Below are 22,356 nucleotides of genomic sequence, written 5' to 3'. Positions count from 1 at the left end.
AAGTTATTTCTTAATAAAGGCTTTGCAATTTTGAAATTTTAATTTGTCTTGGTGTTTTTTTTCGTTGTTTTCTAACGAATTTTTTTTTTAAAAAAAAATTTGATGTTACTGGTCCTTTAAGTGCTCCTTTAAGTACTCTCTTACACAGCCTCTCTAGTGGAGAGTCAAGAAACAGCACCTATACACCTGATGGAACTGGTAACCAAAAATAGGATTCCAATAATTCCTTTTTGGAATACTATTAGTAATTATTATTTACTGATAGGAATATGGTGTTTTTGTAACTATTTGTTGTCTCTTCAGTTTGATGGGCACAAAGGCTGACCATGGTAATAATATTTATTATACACTTTTATTAATTTTATCTCCCATTTCTGTCACTTTTATTTGTTTAAATCTCCTTTTCACTTAAAATATGGGGTGCAGAAGGCCCATAGGATGCTGCCATGAGGAACTAGGAGAGAACTATGTAGTCCTTAGGTTCTAGTTCTCCCCGAACTTGCTCTAATTCTTGGAGACAGGGACCCTCGTTTGCTGTGAAGACCCTTGCTCTTTAGAGCCTTCTAGTCTAGGAGTTGGGAATAATAGGTCTATTGTTAACTCTGTTGATGGATAGACCTTAGACTCTGGATTTCTTGTAGAACCTACTGGCCTTGGGTTTTTTGGATTTTTGGGAGCCCTTAACTTTTAAGGGAGGATTCAACTAACTGCACCCGGTGCTGAGCTTGTTTTTGCGATGCATTGATTTTTTTTTTGTACTTTAGACTGTCAGAAAGCACAAGCTCGAGCTTTCAAAAATAAATATCTGCCTATTTATTGTATTAAGAGAATACCTGTTGCTACCATTAATAAAACCTACATAAGTTACAAATCACTAGTTCCTATGACTCATTTCTATACATTGAATTTTAGAGTTAAAGATCAGCTTCCACAACACCAAGAAGGCCAAGCTGAGGAATAGCCATAATGTAACTGGTTCAACTGGGAGATGAAAAGGAATTCATTAGACCTTTCCCTTCTACTTGTAACAATAGTTTTGATTTTGTTATAAGCATTCCACATCATGGTTCCAGCAGCACTATAATTGGGAACCATCTCAGTTAAATCCTTCGACTTCGAATATCAAAGTCGAAGGATTTAGCGCAAATAGTTTGATCGAACGAAAAATCGTTCATTCGGCGCATCACTCGATCGAATGATTAAATCCTTTGAATCGTTCGATTCGAAGGATTTTAATCCATCGATCGAACGATTTTTCTTTGACCCAAAAAAGCTACCAAAGCCTATGGGGACCTTCCCCATAGGCTAACATTGACTTCGGTAGCTTTTAGGTGGCAAACTAGGGGGTCGAAGTTTTTTCTTAAAGAGACAGTACCATCAAATGGTCAAACGATTTTTAGTTTGAATCGTTCAAATTTAAGTCGAAGGTCGAAGTAGCCCATTCGATGGTTGAAGTAGCCAAAAAAACATTCGAAATTCTAAGTTTTTTTCCTCTATTCCTTCACTCGAGCTAAGTAAATGGGCCCCTAAATAAAAGTTTTATTTACCATTGTACAACTGTGAGTGAACCTTCCACCACTTACTAGCAGCTTCCCACTGTGTAACACTGACCTACACGTCTCTACCTGCGACTCCCACTAGGCGGCTACGTGAGGCGTCACTAGGTGTAGCCGTGACGTCCCTATCTCGCGTGATGAGACTGGCGGGGTCGGGATTTTGTGGGAGACGGGAGGCAAGGAGCTTGCAATTAACAGCTTTGCGGGACTGGTAAGTAGCGACAAGCAGCGCTGTTGGTCAGATGCACTTGTTCGGATTAGCTGCCAGTCAACTGCAGACGTTGCCAGTGAATTGTGAACATCCCTAGCGGCAGCCTATATTATCCCCATGCGGCTCTACCGGGGCTATAACTGCTTTGACTAGACGAGCTGTGCAGAGACATGTTTAGGGTAAAGAAGACGCAGTCACCTTAGCAACCGCCCTCCATTCCATAGTCTGCAGCTCACTGACGGGAGGAGGGGCGGAAAACCCCATTACCTGCAGCACTGCCCCCCCGCATAAATAAACCCACCGGTCCCGGCACTACGCCCTCCCTCCGTCCTGCCCAGAGTTCACCGCAGTCAACGGAGCGAATTCTCATTTAAGCAGAGTTGGGGGAGGGCATTTGATGTGTTATTGTAACACATTCAATCTTTGTGTCCGTCTCCGGGGAAACATTTAGCCTGCACCACCGGAGGAAGCTCCCTTCATCCATTCATTTTATTCTACCCCCTACACATACACAAGCTGTGCGAGTTAATGGCATTCCTAGTATCTCTGTACCCCTGTCCCCTATTCACAAATGGAATAAATCACTGGCGGACTGACAGACACACAAGGGCAGACACACGCCTGCACATTACAAAAAATATCCCCTCTGACTTGGAAATCCTGTTTGTTCCATTTTCCAGTCCACAATTTAAACTGGTATAATTACCCTTATCTTGTTTAGGGTAAAGCCACACTCGACATTTTGGAGAGATTTGGTTGCCTGGCGTCTAATCGCCTCGTCTTTGCGGCGACCAATCTCCCCAAAAGCCTTCCCTGACTCTGCGCCGGCTAAAATGATGAAACGCCGCTGCAGAGTCAGGGAAGTCGTCACGAGGAAACTTCGGGCGAATGGCCGCGTGTGATTAGCACCGGCGTTTTTTCATTTTAGCCACCACAGAGTAAGGGAAGGCATTTGGGGAGATTGGTCGCCGCAAAGGCGAGGCGATTAGTGTGGCCTAACCCTTAGGTATCAGAGACCCTTGCAGCCATCCGGTGCGATAACTTAGTAAATCCAAAAATTGGGTAATGATACCATAAGGGGCAGGATGATTCTGCTGCAATGGCCTTTATTCAACAAAACACGACAAGTTTCAAGCTTTTCAGCCCTTGACACTGCTGAAAATCTCGAAACTTGTCGTGTTTTGTTGAATAAAGGCCATTGCAGCAGAATCATCCTGCGCCTTATGGTATCATTACCCAATTTTTGGATTTAGTAAGTTCCATTTTCCACTTGTGTTTAATGTAGGGATGCGCCTAATCCACTATTTTTGATTCGGCTGAACCCCGAATCCCTAGCCAAAGATTTGTCTGAATCCTAATTTGCATATGCAAATTAGGGGTTTGAAGGGGGGAACATTTGTACTTCATTGTTTTGTGACAAAAAGTCACGCAATTTCCCTCCCCGACCCTAATTTGCATATGCAAATTCGGATTTGGTTCGGCCGGGCAGAAGGATTCGGCTGAATCCGAATACAGCTGAAAAAGGCCGAATCCTGGATTCGGTGCATCCCTAGTTTAATGTCCAACTAATCTCGTATACTTGATTTATCCCTATTGACAACATCACCTTTACATTATTAGAAGTCTGAGTGGTAGACTTGGGGCTGTAGTAAGGCTGACATGATGTCTACTCTTTTGTACCTCTGTTATTAGCAGAGAAAAGGCCAAATAAGCTGTAACAACCAAGTGCCAGGCAGGCTGTATGCAGTCACATCGCTGCGCAGTATGTTGGCACTATATAAATACATTTTAATAATGGTTATTAGGGGACACCTTGTTTTTCCTTGTCCTGAGATATGGCGTGTGTTTTGTGTGCTGCATGCAGTGAAAGTGAAGGCATCAGTCAGTTGCAACTAGGGTTGCCACCTGGCCGGTATTTTCCCAGCCTGGCCCGTAAAAATGTTGCTTGATGCCAATGTTATTTATAGGGAAAAACACAAAAATATCAGAAGGTATTTTATTCCAGAAAAGGTGGCAACCCTTATTTGCAACCCTGTTTGGGATTACCACGATGTGCAGCTGGAACCTGGCCACCATCTCCTGTATCATTGCCACCTCTCAGAACCAGCAATCCAACACATAGGGTAAGGAGAGCTGATATATAAAATACTAGCTTGGCATAACGTATTCTTCACATATTTCCCAATGGTAAGAGAAATTAACGTTTTGCCTTTTAATCCTGTGATTTCCTACTTTCCCCTCCTCCGTTTCCTCTTCCAGCCAGATAATTGGTATAAATAGAAATAAATGTGCAAGGTACAGTCAGGCTGACAGCCAGACACTCGCTATGTTGGTCTCGATCTCATCTCTGTGGAGCGGAGCTGAAGAAAACAGCAGGGCCGTGTCTCAATACATTGTATGTGGAAATTATTTTTTTTTTCTTCATGCCATACTTTTATGATATTTTCTGGAGAATGCACAGTTTTTAAAAAAGGGGCAATGTTTTTATTTTTAATTGATTAAGCCATATCTATGTTTATGGGAAAATAGAAAGCAGAATTGTATAATTTTAGAAATATAACATACCAAGCTGTGTTTAAGTTTCAAATGAAAGTTAAAATTACTTTAAATCATGTGGGTTTTAATGGTGTGTTTCTGGTTATTAAATTTCTTTATATTTAATATTTATATACAGAAAGCATGTTCAGCAAAACCAATAATTTTGGTGAAATGCATTGAAGTCTATGGACGACAATTTTTTTTTATTGATTAGAGTCTATAGGGTCATTTTCGAGGCAAAACTTGGTAAATAATTACGCTCATCAGACTCGGATTGTGAAGTCGTATTCAGCACAAGTATTTCATTTGTCATCTTATTTTACTGTCATAATGCAGATTAAAATATATATATAGAGAGAGAGTGTGTATGTGTGTATGTTTATACACATTAATTTAACAGCACCAAATGTTATGGAGCTTACAATTGTTTTTGTAACTCCTGTCGTTTTAAAAGAACAGGGGTTCTGTCAAGTTTTTTTTCCTGTGAAATCAGTATTCATAGAAACAGATCATTTCAATATGAGTAGAGCAGCTGTCATATTAGTGGAGCAGTTGCTCCCTGACAGCTGCTCTGCTTTGCAATATATTTTAGAGCTGCATTTAGAGGAACAGGCATTTGCAGTTACATGTTGTTCATGTGTAAGATATGTAGTTTTTTTTTTGGTTTTATTTTTTGGTTTATGACATGTATTGTAGTGCAAAGGCATAAGCCATTCCTGCGTATGATACCCAAATTTATTTAACCCCCTTAGGATATTCAGTAATCTGAAACATTTTACCGGCTTAGCATTTTGTAGCTCTGTGGACACAGGTTAACTCTTCAAATTGCTCCTCTGTTAGCTTTACATTGAAAGTGCCTGGTGCGGTTCAATATCACTTGGTGTTTTGGAGCGATAATCGCATTTTGAAATGCATTCAAAATTGCTTGTAGACACAGTATAGCATATTGGTTTAATGAGAACCTGTATAATTTTTTAAGGGATAACTGAATTGTTTTCTTCCAAATAGTTCTGTATGCAAGGTTATTTCTAACTGCTGAATGCACATAGCATCCAAAGTTAACTGCAAATGTTGGTTGTAAACTTCTACAATTCATTACACTAAATGGCAGTGTGTTGGGAGTTTCCTTAAATGAGAAGGCTCTAGGGGTTTTTGTAGATAAGTTGTCTAATTCCGGGCAGTGTCATTCTGTGGCTACTAAAGCAAATAAAGTTCTGTCTTGCATAAAAAAGGGCATTAACTCAAGGGATGAAAACATTATTATGCCTCTTTATAGGTCCCTGGTAAGGCCACACCTGGAGTATGCAGTGCAGTTTTGGACTCCAGTCCTTAAAGGGATCCTGTCATCTGAAAACATGTTTTTTCCAAAACGCATCAGTTAATAGTGCTACTCCAGAAGAATTCTGCACTGAAATCCATTTCTCAAAAGAGCAAACAGATTTTTTTATATTCAATTTTGAAATCTGACATGGGGCTAGACATTTTGTCAATTTCCCAGCTGCCCCTGGTCATGTGACTCGTGCCTGCACTTTAGGAGAGAAATGCTTTCTGGCAGGCTGCTGTTTTTCCTTCTCAATGTAACTGAATGTGTCTCAGTGGGACATGGGTTTTTACTATTAAGTGTTGTTCTTAGATCTACCAGGCAGCTGTCATCTTGTGTTAGGGAGCTGCTATCTGGTTACGAAGGGAGGGGGTGATATCACTCCAACTTGCAGTACAGCAGTAAAGAGTGATTGAAGTTTATCAGAGCACAAGTCACATGACTTGGGGCAGCTGTGAAATTGACAATATGTCTAGCCCCATGTCAGATTTCAAAATTGAATATAAAAAAAAAATCTGTTTGCTCTTTTGAGAAATTGATTTCAGTGCAGAATTCTGCTGGAGCAGCACTATTAACTAATTCATTTTGAATTTTTTTTTCCCATGACAGTATCCCTTTAAGAGGGATATAAATGAGCTGGAGAGAGTGCAGAGACTTGCAACTAAATTGGTTAGAAGGATGGAAGACTTAAATTATGAGGGGAGACTCTCAAGTTTGGGGTTGTTTTCTCTGCAAAAAAAGGCGCTTGCGGGGGGACATGATTACATTTTACAAGTACATTAGAGGAGATTATAGATATGGCAGGGGATCTTTTTCCCCATAAAGAGGATCACCAAACCAGAGGCCACCCCTTTAGACTAGAAGAAAAGAACTTTCATTTGAAGCAACGTAGGTGGTTCTTCACAGTGAGGTCAGTGAGGTTGTGGAATGCACTGCCGGGTGATGTTGTGATGGCTGATTCAGTTAATGCCTTTAAGAATGGCTTGGATGATTTCTTGGACAGACATAATATCAAAGGCTATTGTGATACTAAGCTCTATAGTTAGTATAGTTATGGGTATATAGAATTTATGTAAAAGTAGGGAGGGGTGTGTGTATGGATGCTGGATTTTCATTTGGAGGGGTTGAACTTGATGGACTTTTGCCAAGCACTAAAGATTAAAATGAGTGAGTTTGACTTGTCTTGTTGTGCTATATTGCAATGTATTGCAGAATAAGTTGGTGCTGTATGATATCAAAATGTGCATGTTGATAATATTAAGCAACTCAGACCCTCATAGTTGACATCACTAATGGGAACAAAGCCTGTCTCTCTGGGGATGTTGCTGTCCCAGCTTGTCAGACCTACTCATGTGGTCTGGCTAATGCCACATCCGTTTAGCAGAAGGGATGGGGGATGTTGATAAACCAGTCACTGAGTGGTGGCTGCTGTGTGGCTCACTAAGTGCTAAGCTTATGAATATATCAGCCTGTCCTATAACAGTATGGAAGTCTGGGTTCCGCTTAGAAAGTATTCAGTATATACTGTGAGACTGGAAAAATATTACATGCTGTCCTTGTATGGTGTTGTGTCACTGTTCATTAAATTTCCATACTAAGAGGAATGATCCAGTCCAGAATATATTTTCAGATTATTTATTTCATATTTTTGTTCTAATTTACAATTTTTTTTCCTTTCAGACTGGAGGCAATAAGCACACAATGAATGAACATCTACATGTCTCCAGTCATGGACAGATACAGGTGCAACAACTGTTTGAAGAGAACAGCAACAAAAGAACTGTTCTGACAACACAACCAAATGGGCATACAGCTGTTGGCAAATCTACTTTACCTGTTGTTACAGAGAGGCAGCTTGAAAGCACTCATAGGAGACAAGGAAGCTCTAGCTCTTTAAAATCAGCAGAGGGCATAACCAAGTTGAAGTCTTCTTCATTAACTCCTGAACAAGCAATGAAGCAATACATGCAAAAGTTGACTGCTTTTGAGCACCATGAAATCTTTAATTACCCTGAAATTTACTTTTTGGGTCCAAATGCTAAGAAACGACAAGGTGTAATTGGTGGCTCAAACAATGGTGGCTATGATGATGATCAGGGCTCCTATGTACAAGTGCCGCACGATCATGTTGCCTACAGGTATGAAGTTCTGAAGGTTATTGGAAAAGGAAGTTTTGGACAAGTTGTTAAAGCTTATGATCATAAACTTCATCAGCATGTGGCGTTAAAGATGGTAAGGAATGAAAAGCGCTTTCATCGGCAGGCTGCAGAGGAAATCAGAATTCTAGAACACCTGAAGAAACAAGACAAAGACAACAATATGAATGTCATTCACATGCTGGAGAACTTCACATTCCGCAACCATATCTGTATGACATTTGAATTATTGAGTATGAATCTCTATGAGCTGATCAAGAAGAACAAATTTCAGGGCTTTAGCTTGCCTTTAGTTCGCAAGTTTGCTCACTCAATTTTGCAGTGCTTGGATGCTTTGCACAAAAATAGAATAATCCACTGTGACCTTAAACCTGAAAACATTCTGTTGAAACAACAGGGCAGAAGTGGCATTAAAGTTATAGATTTTGGTTCCAGTTGTTATGAGCACCAGCGCGTATATACGTACATACAATCACGTTTCTACCGGGCACCAGAAGTTATTCTTGGTGGTCGCTACGGGATGCCTATTGATATGTGGAGCTTGGGTTGTATTCTTGCAGAATTGTTGACTGGCTATCCACTTTTACCTGGAGAAGATGAAGGTGATCAGCTGGCATGTATGATTGAGTTACTGGATATGCCTTCCCAAAAGCTTCTCGATGCTTCAAAAAGGGGTAAAAATTTTGTTAGCTCCAAAGGTTACCCACGCTATTGCACTGTTACAAGTCTGCCTGATGGTTCTGTGGTATTAAATGGTGGTCGCTCACGAAGAGGAAAACCAAGAGGCCCCCCTGGAAGTAGAGACTGGGTGACTGCTTTGAAGGGCTGTGATGATCCCCTGTTTCTTGATTTCTTGACACAATGTTTAGAATGGGATCCTTCTCTCCGAATGACACCTAGCCAAGCACTGCGACATCATTGGTTAAGGAGGCGATTGCCAAAGCCTCCAACTGGAGAAAAGATCTCTTCTAAAAGAATAACAGAAAGCACTGGTGCTATAACATCGATTTCTAAATTACCTCCAACATCAGGCTCAGCTGCAAAGTTAAGAACTAATCTGACCCAGATGACTGATGCCAATGGAAATATACAGCAGAGGACAGTGTTGCCAAAGTTGGTCAGCTGATTTACTGGACATCTTACATCGACAACACCTTGCTGAGCCTTATGCATACAAAGCAGCAACTCGGATTTGTACCATTTTTAATTGCTCAGATTATTTTAAATACATTGTGCAACAGGTGTATTTTTATGTAATCATGAAATTGTTAAACAATGGGGACAATGCTTTAAGGTTTTATACCTTTTTGGTATTTGTAATTGGCCTTGCTTAAAATAGGAAGTGTCAAAGTCAGTGGCTGGCCACTGATTAGTACTTGACAGTTAAACCTTATTTATTAATGTCAAAAGTGTTTAGTTAATTCATTCATATTTAACAATTTTGCTCTGTGTGCCATAGGCCATTTAGAGCATCGAAAACATGTCTGATACACAGTCACACAGTGTAGTTCCGTGCATTTTGGTTTTTGTGGAATGGGCCTTGCATAAAGTTGTGCAAAGTAGTCTATACAGTAACATTTGTTTGTATTTGGAGCAATTCAATGAAACAGATTTGTGTTAGACTGAAAGGTATCGCATTTATACTTAAAATTGAGCAGTTTAATCACTTCATTTAATTAAGGTATTCTAATACCTTTTTTTTCCTTATTTTTGATATAGCCAAAGGTTTTTATTTTACCTTATTCGATATACCTTTAGATATATTCTATATGTAGGTGATTAAAACATTTTCTCAACATTAAAAGGGCATTTGTAAGCAAAATGTTTTTTAAACTATTGCTTTGTGTTGGTTACTATGTGTTTTGGGTTGGGATTATCTACGGTTTTTTTTTTTTTTTTGCAAAGTAAAGTCAATTTAGTATTTTTAATGTAAAAATAGCTGAAGGAATTGGTATTACTGAAGGATGAGTAAGAAGTGTTGCAACCATGTGCTTTGAAGCAGCTTTGTACATTGGGATTCAATTAAAAGCTGTCTGACTGTTATCCCCTTTCCCTTAGCCTACACATTGCTTAGCTGTGAGATTTTTTTTTTTTTTGTAAGCCACATTGTTTGAAGGAGTAGTTCAACTAAACATACAATGTTAATTATTAATAAAAGTACTTTAAGTGGGCATTATTAATCACTTTATATGTTTGCCATGAAAATTGTTTCCTCTCCTCCTTTATTTCTACTACACTGTTAAAATCAGTATCTAAATGCTTCAAACTAAAGAGTTGTCTAGATAAGTTTAAGCGCTATGAATGGCCCTTTAAGTACTTTTATACATATTTGACATTTTATTTTTGTTAAATGTCCAAAAATGTAAGTTTAATTGGAAAGTGTGGGTATAATTGTGGTTACATGGAATTTGCAGCTCTGCTTTTTAATTTTTATTTTACTTAAAGCATGGTCCCCAAAAATGGCTAAAATGTTTCTGGCTACGTTTTTGAATGTAAGTGCAAGTCAAAAAGCAAAGAGATAACTATTTACTTCAGGTTGATAATTTACTTTTTTTTCTTGCTTTTTTAGATTCAGACCACATTTTGTAATCCAGCAGTTGGTCCGACCTTTTTTAATTCACATCAGGGTTAAACAATATGAGATCATTATTGTAGTAATCATCCTGCTCTAATTCCAGGGTTATCCAGAACAGTATGTAAGCACAATTCTCACCCTTCCTGCCTCTCCCACACCACTGGATATTATTAAAGCAGCTTGGCAAGTTATTTCCTAGATCCTCATGGTGCAGTTTTATCTAATTTGGTGGGAGATTAAAATCAACAGTCTCACAATATTTTGATACAAAACTTATCTTTTATATTTTTATCCTCTAAAAACTGATTGCACTATTTGATTTTTAATTCTCAAACTTTTATGTACCAGAAACTTTTAGACAAGGGGTAACTCACAAGCACTACTAACATTCTCAGTTGCTAAGTGAGAAACCCCTTTGATACGTGTCTGGATTTATTTTATTGGTATTTGAGTAAAGTGGTATATAAAGTTTGCTTACAGGAAACAGACATTAGTTGTCGATGGTTTTCCATTAAAAGAAACATGGACACTAAAAAATGAGCGTTTTAAAGGAAAGTCAATATAATGTACTGGTGCCCTGCACTGGTAATACAGCTGTGTTTGCTTCAGATACACTACCATAGTTTATATAAATAAGCTGTTGTGTAGCTGTGAGGCAGCCATTCAAGCACAGAACACATAGATAATTGATAAGTTCTAAAGAATCTCATTGTATGCTACATCCCTTATCTGTTATCAGTTGTGTATCCTATGCCTTTTCTCCTTTTTCAGCTTTGAATGGCTGCCCCCATGGCTACACAGCAGCTTGTCATATAAACTATAGTTGTTTTTCTGAAGCAAACATACCAATTTTACCAGTGTAGCACAGCAGTACATCATATTTTCATTACTTAAGGATACGTTCACATTTTTGTGTTCCTGTTCCTTTAATGTTAATTTAACCATTTTTCGAAGTAAAGTGCTTATGGAAAGCTTGCTGAAGCGAACTTTGTTTTTATCTTAAGCACTTCAGTGGTTGATCTGTAATAAATTGTTTTGGAAACAGTACTTTGTCTCACAGGTTACCATTGTCTAGGGAAGTCTTACCTATTTGCGGCATTTGGGATAGCACAGTATCCTTGGTTGCAGTCTCGCATGGCACATTCCATGCACATATTTGGAAATTTTTGTCACACAAGTGTTTTGCTATACGAGTTCAATTCAAATGAGAAGCGTTTATATAAACAATACAGGATACTTTGTGAACTTAGTGTGAAGTATGTGCCTTTTCGTTAATAGTGCTACATTGGCAGGCATATTTTTGCCTACTTTATAAAAGATAGCAGGTAAAGGCATTTATATTACACGTTTACTCTAATATGTCTTAAAATATTCATCATGCTAAGAGGCCTTAAAAGTAACCATAGCTCTGGCAGGTTTTTTAAGGCTGGCCGAGTATGCTGCTAGAAAATGCTTCCTTAGACTGTGAGCTCCTAAAAGCCCTGTTGGTTACCTGTTTTTATACTTTTCATCATTTCTTTTTTTCAGGGTTTTGATTATGCTTATACTAGTGAAACAATCTTAATTTATGTGCAAAATTTACCTCAAGCTGTTTTTCAATTTTAAGGTGTAATCAATCCCAGGGCATTTGGTAAAAACCAAGGTGCATTCCTTTTATATTTGCTGGCAGGAATAAACCAGCCAGTGATTTTTATAATTTAGGTGCAATGCACATAAGCCACTTTTGATGTATAGTTCTTGTATACATCTCTTGGACATTGGGTTTATTGGAATCTCAAAGAAGAAATGAAACTGTAAATTATACAGTATATTTAAAATGCCCTTGATTCGTTCGCTTCTTCAGAGATTCCCTCATATCCCAATTTGATGCAATTTGCATAAAAAGACACAATGAATTCTTGTTGGCACTTTTACATCTCTGTAAAACTTGTTGGTTCTGAAAAGTAATTTTTAACTGCTCACAAAACTGCTACAATTGTCTAGGCCATGACAATTCTATTGAGAAACATCTTAGACATGTGACTGTAATATGCTGCAATTGTGTATACCGATGATATGTGAACATTTGGAGTGAATGTGGACTTTGTGTATATTTTGTGTACATTTTCTGTAAGATGCTGCTGTCGCCACTCTACTATGTTGTAGTGGATTAGAATCAAAGTGGCAAAATCTATAATACTGGATGTATTGTTCAGCAGATGACAGATGTATGAAAATTTAGTGAACTCTTGTTAAATTTTATTGTTGTGGCCAGAGATCATTTCAAAATAAAAATGTATGTTCTACTTCTTGCCTTCAGATATTTATGTACAGCTTCAATGACCGCTGAAACAATGTATTGTAATTTTGCATTTAATATGATAGACCTAATTATGAAACTAGGCATTGTTATATTGTTTCTTTTATTGCTACTTGAGTCTAGATTATTGAAAGTAAAAAGGATGCCCCCCCCCAAAAATTAAATAAAATAAAGACCAGTTACAAATTGCTTTAGAAACAAAGTGTAAAATGTAGCTTTTCTTTTTATTAAACTAGAACCCTACAGGTATCAGAATTGTTTAGCATATACAGTAAGTCCTGGTTGAAAACTCATGTCTATACAGTATCTGTGTCCTCCCTCCTCTCCAAATTGAGAACTATCTGTATATGGGAATTGTTTTATATCCACCAATCTTGGGAACAGAAATATTCAGTATGCACTTGTATCATTCCCTCTAACATACTGTATATATTTTAAAGCAAGTTATAGCCATGTTCTGGAATGTTTGCCAATGTAGCCTGTAGGCTGATTATATCTGTTCTGATCTTTGCTTTAAGGTTTCTGTGTCATTTAGGGAGCACCTTCTTTAAAGCAGGATTTTTGAGCCATCAAAATTAGAATCATATTGCATATAGCAGACACACACAAGCCTGCACTGCAAGTGAGTTGATTTTGTATGTGTTCATGGTGCTCAGTCCTATTTTCTATAGTTTGTGCAGTTACAATAGAATGTCATGGGAAATTACTCACAGTAATAAAAGAAAAACTGGGCAAGAAAAGGAGTCAAAATGGAAAATGCATTTATAAACCACAACGAAATGAGCTTACTGGATCTGTATCTGTGGATGGGATCATTTTAAACTTTATCTACAGAAGATTTCAAGAAAGCTCCACAAAAAAGGTACAGCATTATTATAGGATACCATTGTAACAAATCAGCCTTATGGTTATTGTCAGATAAGCCACTCTTTTGCACAATACACCAGTAAACCCTGCTGTACAGTCCATAGAACATGAACTATAGGATATATAATCCAAGGGATAATACTGTGCTTTTAATCCTCTTAAGAAATCCACTGTACAACCTTTAATATGTGCCTAGCAATTTCTGTTATTGTGACCAATAGTATTATCCCTATTCCAAAGAAATATAAAAAGTTTATTCATTAATAGCTTTCATTCTTTTCGTATTTAAAAACATTTTTTCTCACAATTTTTTCTTCATACACTATGGTGCAGATTTATCAAGGGTCGAATTGAAAATTCTAATTGAAATTTTTTTATGGTTAAAACTGTCAAATTCGATTTGAGTTTTTTTTAAAAAAAATGTAATTCAATTTTCAAGATTTATCATACTTTGGCCCTTTCGGAATTCAAATTAAACTATTTTCCACCTAAAACCAAAAGAATTACTGTTTGTCAATGGGAGAGGTGCAGGGATCAATTTGGATATGTTTGCAGCCTTCCTGACAATCGAATCGAGCTTGATCAAATTCGATTAGAATTTTCAAGTTGTTTAAATTAGTCTGAGTATAAAAAAATTGATTTTTATAATAAATTTAGATTAGTCGAATTTATGGGAGTTTTAAAAAAAACTCGCATGAATTCAACCCTTGATAAATGTGCCTCCATGTCACCTATTCTGTTCCGTGTTCTTGAATACAATGAAAATCTTAGACTAATTTTCTGCTATACTGTACAATGAAACCAATCAGTCTTTTTCAAAGGGTCCAATGAATCTTAATTTATTGTAAAGTGCATTATTAGACCAGAGCAGGCTTCTCCAGAATCCGGGGGAAATTGTGTTACAGTCTTCTGGCTTAAAGAGTCGTCATACAAGAGGCGGAAAAGAACATGTTTACAAGAGCAGCTGCAAAGCTTATACATTTGAGAAATGATAGGTTGTGACAAGCAGCAACCAAAGACAATGCAGCTGCAGCCTTTTAGGGAGGTGGTATTTTCTACTATTATGTATGATTTTATAACATTATTGAGGTTTAAATCCGTCTTACAGCAAATCACTGAAATCAGATATACTGTATCACAATCCATGTTGCAGTGAAATACAAACCCTGGTTTCCACTTCTTAGCATTTCACAAATATAATTTCAAGAAGAGTTATGTTGATAAGAGAAAAAGATACACCACATTCATTATGAGAAATTGCTTGAATATGCTTAGGAGCCCCTGTGCTAAAAAGAATAGCTTTTTCCTATGCTGGCTCTATTTTTATGGAGACTCTTGGTACAGGTTTGGTGCTGCTCTGTTTTCCTGGTGCTTTTCATTATTTGCTTTCTTTTTCACAATGTAATGTAGTCAAACCACGCTCACTTAATTGATAGTCCATACTTCTTGCTGACTTCTGGGGTGTGGATAGCATTATCCAAGGATGAATGCATAAAGTTGTGTTCAGAATAATAGCAGTGTGTTTAAAAAAGTGAATATATCTCAAAATACTTATAATAGCTTTTATTTCTAAATCAAAACATTAAGAAAACGTCATCAAATTTGTGTCATTCCTTTACAGGAAAATGATTGAAGAAAAGGGAACATTAGGCTGTTCCAAAAGAATATAGCAGTGTTTGCATTCTTCTTTACAAACTCAAACATTCATTGTATAAACTTAAAAATGTTTCAAGCTTTTGTTTTATTTGAGTCACTGAACTAATATTTAGTTGTATAAACAGTGTTTCTGAGAACTGCTGCACATCAGTGTTGTATGGAGTCGACCAACTTCTGGCACCTGTTACATTCCACAATTCTTACTACAAACCAAAAGATAAAAATATTTTTTGTGTGACCGAAGTTTCTGAAATATCCAACAACACCAATCCAAAGTTCAAATAGGTCAGCGCTAATCAAAGCTCAGGGGAGAACATATGAAGAAAAAGAGAAAAAGAAAAGAAAAAATAATATAGTGTAGTATTTGGTTAGAGAGTAAAAGTTCCACAACACCGTATGGTTTCACTTAACCTTTAGTGCAGTTAACTCTTTACACTTCACCACGTGCGTTTGTTTGAAATGGGTACTTACAAACGTTCAGATAATTTTATGCATATCGGAACTTGTAGATTGTAAAACTTTTGGTTGATCCTTTTTGCTAGGGGAAGTTTAGAAAGCACAAATAGTGTAAAAACTTCTTTATTTTCAATAATAAAAAAACCAATTGGTTACACTCACATTTAAGTGGATTAAAACAGGCAAAACATCTCTCTCTATATCGTCCCAGTTTTTGGATCCTTAGTGATTTGCAGTTCAGGTCCCGACCAGCGTTTCCTTCACACGCTACTCCACTTGCTCCTTCCTGGGCGTTTGGTTGTGATGTCAGCTTGCTGTGCCTAACGCATCTAATACCTTTTCTAAATTAAAGTCAACTGGTAATGTTAAGTGTGTCTGACATCCAACTGTGCTCTTTCCACTTTGTACAGCTTGAACTCTCCCTATAGGGGATTCATGAAATTTTGTTGAATGAAAAGGAGCAGCTTGTTTTCCGTCATGTTGAGTCCATGGTGACGGAACAATCGTTCTCTTTGTAAAAAACTCTTCAATGGCTTTTTGTCTCCTCTCCTCAGTTTCCTTATCTATTTTTGCACGGCTTAAATACAAGGTTTGCCGATGGGATATCTTCTGGGTCAAATCAACGGGGTTTATCGCTGCAAGCTGATCAATTGACCATCTAAATTGCTGGGGAGTCTCCTAAAACTGCCATTATATCAGTAGTGCTGTGACCACTTCCTGTGGGAGATTGAAGAGACACTCCCACTATTCATTTCAGCCTAGCTTCTGACCTGTAAACCTCTCTCTGCAGCTGATATAATGGCAGTTTTAGGAGACTCCCCAGCAAAATAAATTCCAGCTTCTGCAATCCAGTTTATGCATAGTGGTGACATTTTCACTTCCTGGCCTATACCTTCCTGAATGTAATATTAAGGAAAATCCTTTTTTTTTTTTACAATGTGTTTGCAGCTCTCTCTCAGGACATTTTTATAGAATTGTCTTTCCTCTACTGATGTCTAAGCATATTTCATGTTGCTTAGAGGGTACTGTCATTGTGTAATGGTGGGAGCGGTCAATGCAGTATAACTTTACCTATAAAACCCAACCAAAAACCAGCCCTGTCCATATGTGTGTGTGTGTGTGTGAGTTCTTAAACTGGTCCTGAAATTTAATTTTTTAGTGTATGGTTGCTTGCCTACGGCCCAGAAAACAAGACTAGTCAAACTAGACATTTGCTACATGTATGAGAAGTTGAGATAAAAAAAAGTTGAGATAAATAGAATTCTGGGTGAAAATCAATAAATTACATTTGTGCAGAGCAAGGTCAAGTCTGAAATCAGAGTTAGAAGAACCATTATGTAAGCTAGAACAAGACCAGAGCAAGAACAGAAGCATAATTACATAAATGGATACAGTCAATCCTTTAAAAAAAGTTTCAAAGTGGTGATTATAAGCATGGGGCAATATGAGCCTGAAAATGCTTTTATCAGACACTTACCTTCTCCTTACTAGCTGTTGACACTGCACTATTCATGGCAGTGAAAAGTGTACTTCTCAGTGAATGCATTCCACAGGACATCAGCCAAGCAGTGTAAAGGATGTACTTAACCATGAATTGGCAGAAGCACAGGGGCTGTTATATACTGAAGAAAAACAGCATTAAAAAAAAAAACATTTACAGGATATTCATGGCTCTTGTGTGTTAAGGTGGCCATACACGGAGAGATCCGCTCGTTTGGCGATGACGCCAAATGAGCGGATCTCTCTCTGATATGCCCACCTTGAAGTGGGCAATATCTGGCTGATCCGATCGTGGGCCCTAGGGCCCAACTATTGGATCCTAACGAATGGGAACGGATCAACGGACAGATGCGGCCGCAATCCGACGGGACTTTTAGTCCCATCCGATCGAGATCTGGCCTACTTTAGGCCAGATTTCGATCGGGGAAGCCCGTCGGGGGGCCCCATACATGGGCCAATAAGCTGCCGACTCGGTCTGTTGGCAGCTTTTATCGGCCCGTGTATGGCCACCTTTAGGGCAGAGACACACGTGGAGATTCCGGGAGATTTAGGCCGACTAATCTCCCCGAATTGCCTTCCCGTCTGCTAGAATCTAAGTTGCCGGCGGGATGGCACTCAGGTTTTCCGAAGTCATCCGAAGTTTCCTCATGATTCCTTCCTTAGATTCTAGCCGGCGGGAAGGCAGTTCGGGGAGATTAGTCTCCCAAAGAAGAGGCGATTTGTCACCGGGCGACTAATCTCCCTGAATCTCCACGTGTGTTTCTGCCCTTATAAAGATATTGTAACAGTTCTTTTGGAATGTTCTTTGAGGTGACACCATAGTGGGTGTTTTGGTTTCATATAGTTATATGGTAGTGTGACACCATCACAGTGTCCGGTAGATCATATTCTAATTGACTAATAAAATCTATAATTACAAAAGATGTATTTATCGACTATTTGCTCCAAAGGTGTGCAGAATAATAATGAATAAGAATAATGTTTATCATTTTAGGGATGTGCCGGATCCCAGATTCTGATTGGGAATGGCCGAATCTGGCCCTCTTTTGGCAGAAGTATTTATAACAAAAGTGTGAAAAATTATATAATTTCTTATTAGTAATGATTTTTAAAATGGAGAATAAAAAAATATATAGAGCATACTGTTTAAAACTAAACGGATCAAACTTTCATCAAGAAATGAGACCCACTATTCCACTTTTTTTTGCTGCTGCGCACTATACTATACTCTCTCCCCGTTTTTACCCACAAACCACCCACAGAAACTCCTAACACAACACATAGAGTACATATTTTTCTGTCTCTGCACCAACAGCAAAATAATTGATTTCTGTGCCATAGTCATGTACCATATTTTTAAGTCACATTATATTATTCATTTAAATAGCAAACCAAATTTGAATCATAATCAGCAAGTATTTAAACACCGTTGACAAAACTATGATATATCAATTAAAAACATGTCACCTTCAGTTATCCGCATATTGCATATGAAACAATTATCTGAAAACAATCAGATGTCCATTTTTTGGGCAGAAATATGCCCCATTTTCCAAGCATTCATCCGAGCATTTGGATGAATCCTAATTTGGAATAAATTAGGAACTCAAAACCAAATCCTGGATTTGTTGCATCCTTAGATATGCCCAGGGATTTGTTTCTTTTGGACATTTTTGTAATCACATTTTGTGCTCTTTGAGGAGTACTTATTTTTAAGTAATAATTTCTGTGTCTCTGAGCTTGATATATAATTATCACATGCAAATTATTCTCTTCAATTTACTTAACAAATATGGAAAATCATCTAATAAGACAAGCTTCCTGATATCACTGCAAGTAGCCAAGGCCGAATTTCATAAATCGCTCTTTGTTCTTTGACTTGCAGCCAATTTGTTGATGAGCTCTGGTTTTCTTTAATGCTTCCAGCCCACTCTACAAGATTTTGGCAGTCAGAAATGCAATAATAGGATTTTAATAAGCTGTTACTGGACAGTACAAAACAATCTTAATGTAGAGGTTGTGCATTAAATTGTACTTGGATGAGGCAGCTGTCATATGACTTGCTGGTGGTACTGTTCTCCATTATTGACCTAAATTGTCAAAATGTTGATTGCTGTTTTATACATGTTTTTTTCATACTTGATTTACTTTTGTTATATTTGGTTTATGGTGACAAATCTGAGCCTTGTCTCTGCCCAGACATGTTTCCAGAATAAAAATTGAGAGAAGTCAAGCATACGCTCCTTCACACCCCCTTGGTTCAACCATGGAAGCCAAATGCAATAAATAATTAAAAAAAAAAAAAACAAGTCCAGCTGCTTTGATATTAGTAGATATAAGTATGGATGCTTGATAAAAGCAAAATGAAATATGAATAATACAGTGGATTTCAAAATGCATTATTCTGAAAGCATTTTGGATGAAGGAGAATGTAGCTTAAAGGAACAATAACACCAAAAAATGAAAGCATTTTAAAGTATTGAAAATATCATTTACTGCTAACCCTGTACTGGTACAACTGGTGTATTTACTTCTGTACCTTCTACTATAATGTATATGAACGAGATGCTTTGTAGCCATGGGGGCAGCCAAAGCTGAAGAAGGAGAAAAGGCACAGGATACACAGCAGATAACAGATAAGCTCTGTAGTATACAACGCGATTCTTCAGACATTATTTGTTATCTACTGTGTATCCTATGTTTGGCTGCCCCATGGCTACATAGCAGTTTGTTTATATACAGTAAATTACAGTTGTGTTTCTGTAGTAAACATACTGGGGTTCATTTATAAACAGTGGACAAATTTGCACCTGGGCAGTAACCAATAGCAACCAATCAGTGATTAGCTTTGTTCAGCCAGCTGCAGGTTGAGCACTGAAAGCAATTATCTGATTGGTTGCCATGGGTTACTGTTCAGGTGCAAATTTGCCCACTGTTTATAAATGAGCCTCACAATTTTTACCAGTGCAGGGCAACAGTACATAATAGTGTCATTATTTTAAAGGAGAACTAAACCCTAAGTACAAAAGCCCCCTTCCACTTCCATACATTGGTCCCCCTCATTTCTCCCTTCCTGCACAGTCTATTATGTAATTAAAAAACACTTGAGCTAAAAAAAACAGAGTAGCACACCAACATCTGTCCATTTGGATACTCTTCAGGTCTCTTCTGTGACACAGACCCTGCATGCACATGCGCAGTTAAAGCTGATTCCTGAGTAGCTCCAATTGCACATGAGCCTGCAGGGTGCATTTCAGTGCTGAAACACTAAAGGTGGCCATACACTATAAGATCCAGTAGAGCAGATCTGTACCCGATATGCCCACCAAAGGGCGATAGCAATAGGAGCAATTCGATGAGGACCACATCAACTAGCCAATTTGGTCCTCGATCGCAAAGGAACATCAAACCTGCCTGATCTATATCAGATATTGATGGGAGAGGCCCATTGTAACACCCCAAACACTGGCAGATAAACCTAAGTCTAAAGGAACAATATTGCCAGCTTAAATCTGCCCATCTATGGCCACGTTTAGCGTATATTAATGTACCGAAGATGGTGTTTGGGAACTCCTGCTGCGCTACTCTGCATTCTTAGCTCAGGTTTTCAAACAGGGCACTTTTTTTACATAATAGACTGTGTGGGGTGGGAGTGAGGAGAGGGGCTGAAGGAAGGTAGTTAAGGGGAGCAGTTTAGTTCTCCTTTAAAGCACTTTCATTTTTGGTGTTACTGTTCCTTTGAGTGAGCGCTGGGGCTTTATACATGCTTTATATATGCATTTGCAACCCTGGAATGATGATTTGACAGGAAAATGCTTGAAAAAGAAATGGTGATTTATCTTTTCATTAAGGGTTACTAACATATTTCTTTTTATTATAACAGATGTATGAACACGACTCTCTATGCCTGCTTTATGTTTATGTTGATGTATACACCCTTCTTTTGTACAGCACTATGAAATAGGCTGCTGCTTTATAAATATGTGCTAACAATCTATGAGATATCAGTACTGCCTTAGCAGGCTGCAAGGTCTGGTCAAAAGCTTAAAGTTTATTGCTTTATTGCTTTGTCCACACAGCTGTCATAAAGTAGACAGCTTGTCAAGAAATAAGCTGCTGTTCTGGGAGCACAAGGAGAGTGTGGATGAATGCTGTCCCTTTTCCATGAGACAGAGCGCACATGCAAAATAATTCCCATGAGATTTAAACCTCCCCCACCCAAAATGTTGTGCACACTGCTAGTGCTTAAGGCCAGTGTATTTAAAAGGGGGTGGTAGCAGTCTGATATGTTTTCATGTTGAATTGGCTTTTAGAAAAGCAATATTTCCAACAGGAGTATTTGTGCTTTCTTATCAGGGTAAACAATGCTACTATAAGCTCATGCTGGGAAACAGCAAAGAGGAAAATAGAGAATGAGCTTAGCAAACATAGCTCACATTGACAATAATCATGTACAAACATCTAATTGGTTCTATTTTTGTACCTTAAAAGGAAAGCGAGAAATGGAGACCAGGAGGTTGGAGTGCGCAGTGTGAACTGTACTGTCAATTAGAAGAGCCAGATCTATATATAGAATGCAGCACATGGGAAAGTAATATACATGAGGGCAGTCGGCTGCAGGAATGCAGTCATTTGGGATATTTGGTCTAGATCCGGTCTATCAACTGCCTCACTCCAGTCTTAGAAAAACACTTAAGGGCTTGTGTTTTTTTTTAAAATTCCTTGTTGCTTGAAGTAAATATTTAAATTTAAAAGAGAAAGTTCCAAATTAATTGAAGGCCATCTCCCATAAAGTCCAGTTTAAAGCAATACCGACACATTCCTATAAAAATCATAGGAACGTGTCCATATCAAGAAGGTGCTGCACACTGACAAGTTTCCTTTTAAAGCCCCTCCAAAACCACCCCACGAACCTGCGTTAACCAGATTCTCCGACACTGCTAAATGATCTTCTGTGTTGTTTCAGTGATGCTGGGCTGGGGGCTGCGCAATCTTTCCATAGGCTAATTACAAACGAAAACAGGACTTCAGCCTATGTAAAGGTCGCTCCGCCCCCAGCCCAGCGTCACGGAAGCAATGCAGAAGATCCGTTAGCTGTATCAGCGGGTCAACTTCACAAAGGTTCGAAGGGCTGGGGGGCAGCTTGAGGGGGCTTTTAGTGGAAACTATTCGACGTGCAGCACCTCCTTGATATGGACATGTTCCTATGACTTTTATTGAA

General features: G+C 38.2%; 1 protein-coding gene and 1 long non-coding RNA gene across 4 annotated transcripts; one reads left to right on the top strand and one right to left on the bottom strand.

Moving 5' to 3' along the window:
* Positions 1 to 1,576: 1,576 nt before the first annotated feature.
* Positions 1,577 to 12,642, top strand: LOC108713158 (dual specificity tyrosine-phosphorylation-regulated kinase 2). Of its 3 annotated transcripts, XM_018255972.2 has the most exons (3): positions 3,252 to 3,890; positions 4,027 to 4,162; positions 7,307 to 12,642. In XM_018255972.2, exons 1-3 carry the CDS (start codon positions 3,706 to 3,708, stop codon positions 8,906 to 8,908), a joined length of 1,923 nt encoding a protein of 640 aa, XP_018111461.1. In that variant the 5' UTR covers positions 3,252 to 3,705; the 3' UTR covers positions 8,909 to 12,642. The 3 variants fall into 3 exon arrangements, with proteins under 3 accessions (XP_018111463.1, XP_018111461.1, XP_018111464.1); XM_018255974.2 differs by lacking the exons at positions 3,252 to 3,890; positions 4,027 to 4,162 and adding an exon at positions 1,577 to 1,767; XM_018255975.2 differs by lacking the exon at positions 4,027 to 4,162 and having other exon boundaries at positions 3,745 to 3,890.
* LOC121402197 lies at positions 7,783 to 22,090 on the bottom strand. Its single transcript, XR_005966677.1, has 3 exons — positions 22,049 to 22,090; positions 17,113 to 17,257; positions 7,783 to 7,918 (listed from the first exon to the last, which is right to left on the bottom strand). It is a non-coding gene; the product is annotated as an uncharacterized LOC121402197 (long non-coding RNA).
* Between the last annotated feature and the right edge of the window lie 266 nt (positions 22,091 to 22,356).

Source organism: Xenopus laevis, chromosome 3S, assembly GCF_017654675.1.
Source record: "Xenopus laevis strain J_2021 chromosome 3S, Xenopus_laevis_v10.1, whole genome shotgun sequence".
Lineage (NCBI taxonomy): Eukaryota > Metazoa > Chordata > Amphibia > Anura > Pipidae > Xenopus > Xenopus laevis.
The sequence above is the reverse complement of the archived record's forward strand: the minus strand, read 5'-3'. Positions and strand labels throughout refer to the sequence as shown.